Source organism: Zootermopsis nevadensis, unplaced genomic scaffold, assembly GCF_977971745.1.
Source record: "Zootermopsis nevadensis isolate Lab colony 2312 unplaced genomic scaffold, Znev_1.0 Znev_ptg000024l, whole genome shotgun sequence".
NCBI lineage: Eukaryota > Metazoa > Arthropoda > Insecta > Blattodea > Termopsidae > Zootermopsis > Zootermopsis nevadensis.
The window spans coordinates 10,386,536-10,397,851 of record NW_028259156.1 but is presented as its reverse complement, the minus strand read 5'-3'; the positions used below and the strand labels follow the sequence as shown (position 1 = coordinate 10,397,851).

The window sequence follows — 11,316 nt, the reverse complement described above, 5'->3', positions numbered from 1 at the left end:
TTGTTAAAAGTTTTATTTTGTTGCAGAGTGAATAGTATTTGTATTATAATAGGACCAAACCAATATATTATAATGATATGTTGGTGAAAAACGTGCGTAATATCCTTATTCCTTTTAAAATGCTTTATCATGTTCTGGAATGTGCACACAATTTTTTCTTCTTCGTTTCTCGCTTATTTATTTTTGGTGAACATTTGATCACGCAGATCTTGGACTATAAGTCACATCTTGTCTTATGGAAAGATTACAAACTAAATAATTTACTAACTCTTCAGCATGGTAATAGCAGCAGTTATTATTATTATTATTATTATTATTATTGCTTTATATGTTTAATTATCAGTCTTATATTCACATTTAGGAAGAAGATTGATACAGCTAACCGACGACCTTAAACAAGGAAGGAAGATGACGTTCCAGGAATTAAAGCGAGAAGCCGAGAATAGGGACAACTGGAGAGCTCTTTTCGGGCAGAGCAATGGACCTGTCGTAAGACAGAACACTTAATAATAATAATAATAATAATAATAATAATAATAATAATATTCACATTAGATTTCTCTCATATTTTACACGTTTACGTCATCAAACAAGTGTATAAACACAATGAACCCGAATAGCTTAGTTATTACATGACTGGATACGGGGTTCGATTCCCAGCAGAAGCAGGGTTTCTTCTTTTCGCCATCACATTCACCCGTTATCATATCCGGTGGGAACTTGAAGATCTTTTCCCGTTAGTAAAGCGACCTGAACGTCAAGCTGAACACGTCCATTTACTTCGGTTGTTAAGAATAGGTAGAATTATACTTCCACTCCACTTCATCTTTGTTGCGTGAAACTCGATTCATTAAGCTTAGAATGTATGAAAATGAACTATTTATATTAGTGCAATGTATGGCTTTGGAAGGGTTTTTTTTTTATTTAGTGTGCTTCTGATTAAATAAAAGTAAACTGTTCTTGAGATCCGAAGTTCTCAAAGCGGTGAACATGTCGATGTTGATATTTCGGGTTGTAACGCCTTGTGGACTTGTAGGTAGATACGAACGTTTCAGAGAAATATGTTGTCTCAATCTTCAGAAACCTGTAGGAGGAGACTGTGTCATTTCGAAACGGTATCTGCTGGTCTAATATCCGGTGCCTTCACTGAAATAACAGAATGAACTTGTCGCTTCCCAGCAGAAAATGCTATAAAAAGGAATTAATTTAATAGGTTTTATGGAGGGATACTTGAGTCATGTCGGGAAAACATCGTAGCGCTTGGCTGTAAGTCATGCGGCTTCTGGTAGGTGCCGGAGTGACAGATACTTTCCAGTATATCAGAGAACGCACTGTATGACCCAACATCGGAGTGCGGACCTGATTTTGCATCGTCCAGCCGTGTCTTTCTGGTAATGAAATGTTTGTTGCCGTCGTGTAAGATGTGCAGACAGTAAAAGGTGCGAAGGTCTGCCGCTGTTTGCAGTAAAATGAGTTACCAAGTGCATTTTTATTAACATTTCACATACCTCATTGAATTTATTCTTCTTCCGTTGCAAATAAACATTTAATAAACAGTGGAGATTTGCACAAGAAACTCTAAATTATTTTTCTTTAAATTTTGTTAAATGTAGTGCAAAATACCGAAATATGTTTAAAGTGAACGTTACAAGAACATCTGCATTTACATGTCAGGTTTATACATACAGTGAGTTGTACGTAAATTCTGTTCTTAATGTGCATTGAGTGTTGAAATTCAGAATCAACTGACTTATATAGTAGAGTCCTTTAGTTACTTATTTTAGTATTGCCCTTCCATCAACTCTCGTGCCTTAGGTTTTTTGACTGAAATACAATTAAATTCACGTGACAGATTTTAGTGTCTGGATCAGATCCGAAGTTCGTCGAAATTCGGGAAGTGATTTTGGAGATAAAATATAAAGTTATGAGCTGCCAAAATATCCACCCCGATTGTGCATTCACTTTACTAACTCTGTGCGTCGAACTCAGAAAAACTGCCTTTTTTTTATTTTGACTGACGGCAATTTTTAAAGGGAGTCGGTGCAAATCGCACCGCTTCGTCCATTATTCTCGCGTGATGAAGACTTCATATAGTTGTGATGATGTGCTCGAGTGGAACGTCGCCGATGATGGGTCGGAAGAGCATGGTCTGCAGACCCTGAGCTGTGGGCCCGCAGAGGACGGGCAGAGCCAGCAGGAGACGTCCAAATCGCGAGGGTTGGTGGGGTGAAGACTGGGCAGCGTAGTGTGCAAGAGCGACTTGGGTTCGGTCCTGGATCGACTCCAACCGCTTAGCATCCTCCGTCGTCACCGCTAGGTCTGGTGGAAAAACATCACCTTTACTGCTACTGGTTGATTCTTGATTTATTTACTGAATTTTTATAGTGAATTGGCTAAATCTTCGACCGAGTATCAGGTTCTGACGGCGGCGAACTATTTACGAAGTTTGGAATGAAAGTTCATATCTCAGGTGTGTTTATGTTTATACACTAAAGTCGAATTTGTATTCTGTATCTATCGGTAAAGCTGCATTTTATATGACTGAGAATTTTTCCTACCAGTGAATGGTATTTTAATGTTTTCTTTTAATTCCCTAAACTGGAGTACTTAGAGTCTAACGTAATAAATTACCTTTTCTACATAAAATAAGAGTTTCCAGCAGTGAAAGTTCCACTGCGTCCAATTGCAGATTCTGGCATAGTTCAAGCGATCTCCGCAACAATCTGCTTGTACTGTTGGGGCTGGCGCTGTTGTTAGCAGCCTTCGAGATGTGGCCATTATTAAGAGCCCTCCGTATCAAGGCGGAGACGTCTATTGGCCAGTAGGCCGCATGAAGGAGGAATAACTCGTTCCACACATGACGCAGAATGCAGTCCTGGTCCGATCTCGACAAAATACCAAAATGTTCGTTTCTTCGAGCTTGTCGTAGACTTACCAGTAATATCTGTGCTGCTATTTCGTGATAGAATTCACCTGAAAATATAATCGAAATTCATGTCTTAGTTCTCTGATAGAATTTATAAACATGTTAACGCTTGTGTGTGAATGTTAAATTTTTAGTATTACTTCAGATTTTAATTTACTGCTGATACAGGGTTATAACCCGTAGAAATAATACGCTACATGACATCACTAATTAATGTACAGTGTACATGTAATGTACATTGCAATTTAAAATTGTATAGTCCCAACTACGTCTGTAATTTTCCTTGCATTTAGTTTAAAACACGTCGTTCAAAAAACGCTTTAAATAATCATGGCACGTTTTAAACACATTAGAAATTTACGATGTGCTTACATTGATTTTCGTGTAGCCTAATACAGTGTGAGTGGTGTACCGATAAGGACCAAAATTAATTTCACAGCACAAAATATTTATAGGCATTCCAAATTATTGATTCATTTTATGTGATAGGGTCTAACGGGGAAGAAACTTTATGGAATTCTGTATTTAACTCGTCCTATACTGTAATGTTTAACCTGCGTTAATTATTACTTCATCTTCTAGCAAAATATTTTTTGACAAAAAATCATTTCCCTAACGACATGCTTCTGTTATTAGACCATCAGTACGTGGATGGTCATCGTAATACATAAAATAGTATAATTAATATATAATTAAAATATTGAAACTCTTATCACCATTTATCTCAATGCTTCCCTAAACTATTGTAATACGATAAAGTTATATCGTTATTGAAAGTTGGACATTATATGTTGTTACATCAGTGATCGCCAAACATCATCGCGGACACCTAGGCATAAAAATATTCATAATAAATTATTGACTAGTCACTGATGATCGGAAAGCATTCGGTGATTTTCGCTCTGTGAACTGAATATCTATCCAGTGGCATCTTAAAGGAAAATGATTTCATCGATTCGTTATGAAATGGAGTGTGTTAAAGCAATATTTTGAAGAAGAAAATCCTTGATGTTGTAACACAAGATACAAGTCTGTTCGTACTCTAATTATTTCAGTCGGCATTGTTTGACAGATTAATACAATGCCCAATGTAAGTCGTACGCTTCAACTAATTTCCCGTTACTGACGAAATGTTGGACATCCCTGGGGTAACGCATGTCGTATTCATGTCATATTCACAGCGGCAATATTCTACAAAGTTCCGACAGCGCCCGATTTTCTTGTGATTAACCTACATCTACTGCCAATACGTATTTATTTAAAATTATTCGCTCATTTCCTGTAATTTACGCTGTTTAGACGCAAGGCCCCAGTAGGTCTGGCGTAAAATAACCTCTGCCTTGTGATCTCTTTTCAAAAAACCTACAGAACATGTATCAATGTTTCAGATGAGTTGAATACCTTGGAGTCCTCTGGTAGGCACTTGTAATGCAACCGTGGGGAAAGCGAATGGAATTGTTTCTCTGAGTAAGCTGGCTTCGGGTGTCACTTTCTTGAAGGGACTGGTCCCTTCTGCATGGTGCATGGCGCTCCCTCCGAGGGCCGAGAACGGGGTCGCGTGGCACAGAACGGCCCCTACAGCTGATCGGTAGCAGGGCGTCGATCGTGACGATGTTGAACTACTGTTCATAGTTTTACACTTGTTTGACTTCCGAGGACCTCTTTCCTCTTGGACGGCTGCAAGAAAATAGCTTTATTAGAATGGTTACGAGAATATGACGGAACTTCAATCTGGAGTAAGCAGAGTTTCCAAATACGTTCTTTATTTTTACTAACTGTGATAAAGTTCAACATCGCCGATATCAAATCCCACTGTGGTAACAATAATCGTGAGCCAGTCCTCGCCTATCTCCTTAGCATTCATCTTGCTATTATCCTGCCATGTCCTCGGTTTTTACAAATGGTCATTTCACAGGACGTTTCCCCAACTAAACCTCGTATGCTCATGGTTTGATCATTGTAACCCCCCCCCCCCCCCATGTAAATTACACTCTCCTTACAACAGCAGGTGACCTGTTAAGTTTCTCTTTATGAAATATCCTAATGTGTCACTTACTTTGTCCTTAGAATCGAATATTTTCGTGATCGCTTTGTGTTCAAACACGTCTAATGCATATTCTTCTCAAAAGTAACAGGTCACGTTTCATATCTTTAGAAAACAAACTGGAAATATTATTGGGTATCTGAATCTGGTCTACCGTCTGGTATTCAGAAATGAACAAAGATTTCCGAAAACTGAATCTTTTTGCGTTGTCAGGTGAAAATTACACATTCCAATATTTTAATACATTTAAACGTCTTTTCTTACAATCCTATCTGAACTGTGATTTCTTTTTGTAACCATGTGAATAAAACATGAATGTCAGTATAGTAAAATTTTAAAATGCGCTTGTTTATAAATCACGTCACGCCCGCGTACGGCATGATTCGAAATGCTGGCTGCAGACTGCATAATCAATATATCAGGCGGTGTGAACGTGGTCTGGGAACCAGTGGGCTGTAATCATGAATATTAAAGTTCCCACCAATAATTAATGCCACATTAGTCTGTGTAGAGGACAGTGAATTATGTAAGGTTTATTTCGGTGTGAAAAGAATGTGCTGTAAATAAAGGTTGGACCGAAGGGTAACACTTTGTCAGGGTCATTGATAACGTGACACGTAACTGAGATAATTACTTTGAACACCTATAATAAATGAACACTTCATTTATTTATTGCCAGTTTTGCAGGCCGGTTGCTAACAGAGGCAACCCTACAAACATTTAGGTAGTAGCTCAGTGATATTAAAGAAATACAACCTTCTTTCCTTTTCTAGCCCCCTTTACACAAAGTGTATAAAATTAATGCATAATAGGGTGGTCATGTCTGATTGCTATCTTTTCTTACTTCCTAAATCATTTGATAGATTCAAATTTAATTTAGTATTGATGTTCTACAGTTGCCCGGCGAATTTAATATCGGTGTAGATTAGCCAATTGTTAACAGCTTACGTTACGTTAATCCTATCTCTAGGATTGTCGGTAAACCGAGGGGAGAATGTTAGAGCAAAACCCTTACCAAAGTGACATGGTGATACCGGGGTACCTTCGCCGAGAAAATCTTGTAAATTTATATGTTTATTAAGCCATTTAATTATACAATAACTTTGAACTTGAGATGGACTAATCAGACTGAATATGTGTATTTTGACAATAAAATTCTCTTGTAAATAATTTATTATTAACATTTCATAAACAAACGTAAGTAATCAAAAATACCTGGTTAGTATTACCTATGGTTGAAAACCGTATAAAAATGTTGACATTTTTTGAAAAGTAATCAAAAAATTTAAAATAAAGAAAATTTCTGTCTTCTGGGTTGTTGCGCTGTGTAGTCTGGTAGATGTTTACCAACGTTTCAGAGGTCATACTGCCTCCGTCATCAGGGCGATGAGTATGAAGCTTTCTGTCTTCTGGGTTGTTGCGCTGTGTAGTTTAGTCGATGTTCATGCCCTGATGACGGAGGTAGTATGACCTCTGAAACGTTGGTTAACATCGACCAGACTACACAGCGCAACAACCCAGAAGACGGAAATCTTCATACTCATCGCCCTGATGATGGAGGCAGTATGACCTCTGAAACGTTTGTAAACATCGACCAGACTACACAGCGCAACAACCCAGAAGACAGAAATCTTAATACTCATCGCCCTGATGATGGAGGCAGTATGACCTCAGAAACGTTGGTTAACATCGACCAGACTACACAGAGCAACAACCCAGAAGACAGAAATATTCATACTCACCGCCGTCAAAACCTCAAATCTAACATCAAATGAAGAACATAAGTAATGAAATCACGTGGCACACCAGTGGTCGAGGACACACCATTTGGGAGACTCACCTGCAGTGTTCATGTGCACGGAGAAACACTTCTGCAGTCTGCAATGAGGACACCAATTGCGCCGTGCTTTGTCAATCACGCAGTTTCCCTTTCCGGCTGAGTGCAACAGAAAGCAAAGTGCATTGTATTATAATCGTCTTACGTCTTGAATTCCTATATTTCAACAGGAAGACAATAACAGAGAAATACAAGGTCTGATATAAAATTACGAGACAAATAAATGAAGTAAAACCCTCCTATTAATTAGAAAGGTGTTTTTTGAGAAAATTGTCCAGTCTTTCTCATCGTTGTCGAAAGGTTTGCAGTCCTGTTTCGCGTTCGGTAGGTCATGGGTCAAATCTCGGCCCGGACATTAGCTATCCTGACGAATATTTCTTTGTGGGTTTTCTCAGCACTTCCAGATAAATGTCCACATGCGATGTTTATAACGTTCTTGTAATTCTAAAGTGGTCATATTTATAGTTGTAATAAAACTGGCCCACTTGTTTTCACATGTGTCTATAACATATTGATGTCCGCGGTTGTGGATCTGCATAGAACAGTCGTTAATAGATGAGTAGCTGTTGAACAGCTTCAAGCGTATAACAGTGCTAACTTACCGATGCAAGTGTACAGCATCTTGCGTCGGATGCTGCGTTTGAAGAAACAGGAACATCCATCACAGCAGTACACGCCGTAGTGCTTCCCGAAACTCTTGTCTCCACACACTCTGCAAGCCACAGGGACCGGAAGAGTGCGCCCTGAACACATCACAGTCCTTACTTTGGGCCTCATGTAACGGCTTAGTAGTCCAGAAAGAACCAAGAACTGCACAGTTAACCAACTGCATCGTACATCGCCTAGCTGATCTAGAAATTTTGTCTTACGAAGCCCGAAGTTCCGTCACTATTATCTCAAAGACATTTCATCGGACCTACTCTTCAGAAGTTGGCCGTCTTCATGGATGTTGCGTCGTGTAGTCTGGTGGATATTGACCTCCGTTTCAGCGGGGCGCACTACCTCCATTATCAGGGCGATAGCCTCATGGAGGCATAAGTCCCTCTGAAACGGAGGTCAATAACTACCACACTACACCGCGTTACATCCCAGGAGACAAAATACAGTGAATAGTTTAACAATACATTAAATAAGTATCAAGTATTACACATTTTTTAAAATCTTTTGCTGAAAACTTTTACGTTTAAGCCTATGTCCAAATACAGTGCGAAGTCAATGTTTCTTTCAAGAGGTAGTTTGTTGACAGCGGACAATATTGCACATTATATTTACATAAATACACTAAGCTGACGGAAGGCGATATCTGGTAATTCTGCCGGTGAAGATGGCTGTCTGTCTTCTGGGTTGAAGCGCCGTGTAGTCTGGTAAAAGTTTACCTACGTTTTAGAGGTCCTTGTTGCCACCATCATCAGTGACTCGTCTCCCTGATGATGGAGGTAGAAAGGATCTCTGAAACATCGGTAAACTTTTACCAGACTACACAGCTCAACAGCCCAGAAGACAGCCATCTTCGTCTAAAAAGAGCTCTGACATACTTTAATACTTTTGAAAAATGCCTGCATGGCATTTCTAAAATATTTGCCGTGTTCGGGTTCGCAAAATTGTTCCGTGTCTGTTTTTTTTAAAAGTAATTAGTCTAATTAATATTTTGATATGATTTTCCGACGTAGGTGTACATAAAGCGATACAATCTCTCGCCATGTAAATAAACAGGCCTGTAGTCCTCCAGCTCCTGACATTCAGGGAATGCACACGAAAGAAATTCCAGTATTACATGCCTTATTAAATAAGAAGCCTAAATCTTGTTACTTCTGTGTTTTCGTTACCACGAATTTTGGATGGCCGCACTCGCTGCTCTAGTCCGTTTTAGGTCCAATATTCTGTGTAGACACGATCACTCATAGATGAAGTCTGAAGACGAAAAAAAAATCCAGCTTCCGAAACGTTGTAATTTTATGGAAATATAGAAGGTGGACAAAGTCCGAAATTCAACTTTTACAGATTACGAGCATTCATATGTAAACTTTCGCGTATTTCCTTAGAAACAGGTGAACTACTTTTAGAGGGTGCTTTCCAAAATTAAACATAATACTTACCCATTAAATCTTCGTTTTTCGTTCTATTTTTTAAACAGATTCTATTTTCACTCCTCTTGTCCTACATATAAAATGGAGTGGACCTAAAACATGCCTAAGCAGATTATGACATGAATACAACTTGTACACTTTTTAGTAGAAAACAGATGTTTTCCTTTTATGAAACTGACGTCACGATGTGGATTATAAAAACCGTATTTTTAAGTATAACTTTTCACTAAAATTCTGTTACTTGTAAAAATGGCAAAGTTATTACTAAACATAAGTTTTGCAGAACCGAAGTTACATTTGAACTGTCCAACATTCTTGTGGCGAATCATCTCATATATTGTAAATTCAAAGAACCCAGTTCAATACATAGTATTATCATATCGACGTTTGTTCATTGGTTGATGAAAAAATCTTTAAGTCCCACTTGTGATGAAGGTGGAGTCTTCGACATTCATAGGGAAATACTTAATGGCCGATGTTTTATTAACCTTCAGACAGGTGCTGGGGCGGTTTACGCCAATAGCGATTCATCTACTACCTTTCAACCAATAGGATTGACCCTACACGTCACTAGGTGTGCTTGTACCTGTCAAAAAGGCAGTTTATTCTTCATTGTCATTGTTGTGACAGGTTGTAGCCTACATATAGCAGCTTCGCGTTTTAACTCTCGTCTTTTTGAATACTAGAGCAGGGCGCTCCTTTCGGAGCTCCTAGGGAGGGCTGGTCAATTTTGTAAAACGCCACCAACCTTGTGTAAGAAACTAATCTAACCGCCCCGAATTGAGGGTTAAAACAATTGAACAACCCCCCCTTCTGGGGGGTTGGTTGCGTTTTGAAATCTTAAGTAACACGCTAAACTAACTCCCCTTCGGGGGGTTAGTTTAGTGTCTCATTCAAGTGTTTTAACCCCTGAGTAAGAAACTAAACTAACTCCCCCCCCCCGAATGGGGGGGTTTAAATACTTGAACAAACCCCCCCACTTTGGGGGTTTGGTTGCGTTTTAAAATCTTGAGTAAGACACTAAACTAACCCCCTTCGGAAGGGTTTGTTTAACGTCTCATTCAAGTGTTTTAACCCTTGAGTAAGAAACTAAACAACACCCCGAATGGTGGTTAAAATACTTGACGAACCCCACCTCCGGGGGGGTTGGTTGCGTTTTAAAGTCTTGAGTAAGACACTAAACTAACCCCCCATCGGAAGGGTTACTTTATGTCTCATTCAAGTTTTTTAACCCTTGAGTAAGAAACTAAACTAACTCTCACCCCCCAATGGGCGGGTTAAAACACTTGACTAACTCCCCCTTCGGGGGGTTGGATGCGTTTTAAAATCTTGAGTAAGACACTAAACTATCCACCTTCGGGGTGTTAATTTAGTGTCTTATTCGGAGCACTTTCTCTAATCTGATTTTTTACTTATTTATGTCGCTGTTCAGAGGCCAACTGCTCTTGGCCAGTCAGCTTTGTACGTCCAGCCCCACCCCTGCAAATCTTCGTCTTAAAATCGATCATAAGGCCAGTTTTCATAATACTTTCTTAATCGTAATATATCGAATGAGTATCAGTTTACCTTGTTGGAGTTGTTAGAGTTGATACTTCAAATAGTTGATTACGTCTTCTTTCACTTTCCTGATGTTTTAGGCCAACTGTCAGTCAATATTCAAGAATGCGACGTGCTGCTTGTAGAGCAGTGATAATGCGACTGGCTTGGTACTAAGCGTTATTTGTTTTCTCGGCATTGTTGTGTTGTACTCGGCATTGTTGTGGAACACAACAATGCCGAGTATAAACAAACATAAGTTGACATTGTTGATGACGTAATTTATTGAAGACAACGACTAATCACAAATTTTTATTTTTTGATTGATTGAATAAGGGAAGAATGACTGTCGCTATGAAATGCAGCAACCTGTCTCTAAAAATGGCATTAGTCTAGAGATGGCTGTCTTTCAAGTTGTAGCGCCATACATTCCATTATTATTGCCCTGGGGGCAGCAGACACCTCTGAAACGTCAGTAAACTTCTACCAGACTACACGGCGCTAGAACCCAAAAGACAGTCATCTTCAGATTTCATGAAGATCAACAAATTAGAAGTTATAGACCCTATTAAATAATTCTTGATGTTGTGTTTATTTGAAGAGATTTTCACATTTCCGTTCCTTCTGTCTTTCTTCTTTCGTGATTATGTTTTTTAATGGGACCCAACTTCATTTTTTAAAAAAAAACACGTTTGTTTATAACGACAGCAATAGTATTATAGTCGGCGCAATAGTTTTTGGCCGGTGGAATTTTCAAGGGGAAGGCTAGGAGTGAGTCTCTTTTGCGATCGTATAATGCTCACTGCACCGAGGAGCTTATCGGACTGAACGCCCAAACAAAATAAATGCTCCGCTAGCTTCTCCACCGGCCAAAAACTATTGCGCC

General features: G+C 39.0%; 1 protein-coding gene across 3 annotated transcripts; it reads right to left on the bottom strand.

The window, feature by feature from the left end:
* Window positions 1–3: 3 nt before the first annotated feature.
* Window positions 4–10,612, bottom strand: Hr83 (nuclear hormone receptor 83). 3 transcript variants are annotated; one of them, XM_087355456.1, is made up of 7 exons: window positions 10,461–10,612; window positions 8,904–8,986; window positions 7,410–8,718; window positions 6,811–6,906; window positions 4,328–4,603; window positions 2,632–2,973; window positions 4–2,319 (listed from the first exon to the last, which is right to left on the bottom strand). In XM_087355456.1, the coding sequence occupies exons 3-7, from the start codon at window positions 7,582–7,584 to the stop codon at window positions 2,087–2,089; spliced, it is 1,122 nt and encodes a 373-aa protein (XP_087211582.1). In that variant the 5' UTR covers window positions 7,585–8,718; window positions 8,904–8,986; window positions 10,461–10,612; the 3' UTR covers window positions 4–2,086. The 3 variants fall into 3 exon arrangements, with proteins under 3 accessions (XP_087211582.1, XP_021924286.2, XP_087211581.1); XM_022068594.2 differs by having other exon boundaries at window positions 7,410–7,550; XM_087355455.1 differs by lacking the exon at window positions 8,904–8,986.
* Window positions 10,613–11,316: the final 704 nt, after the last annotated feature.

Bases quoted from the DNA above. Each gene is read 5' to 3' on its own strand.
- Hr83 (XM_087355456.1), bottom strand. From the start codon at position 7,584: ATGAGGCCCAAAGTAAGGACTGTGATGTGTTCAGGGCGCACTCTTCCG. The intron at 4,604-6,810 runs GTGAGTCTCCCA...ATTTTCTTGCAG, and splicing joins CGTGCACATGAACACTGCAG to CCGTCCAAGAGGAAAGAGGT. The intron at 2,320-2,631 runs GTAATTTATTAC...TTTTTCCACCAG, and splicing joins TCTTATTTTATGTAGAAAAG to ACCTAGCGGTGACGACGGAG.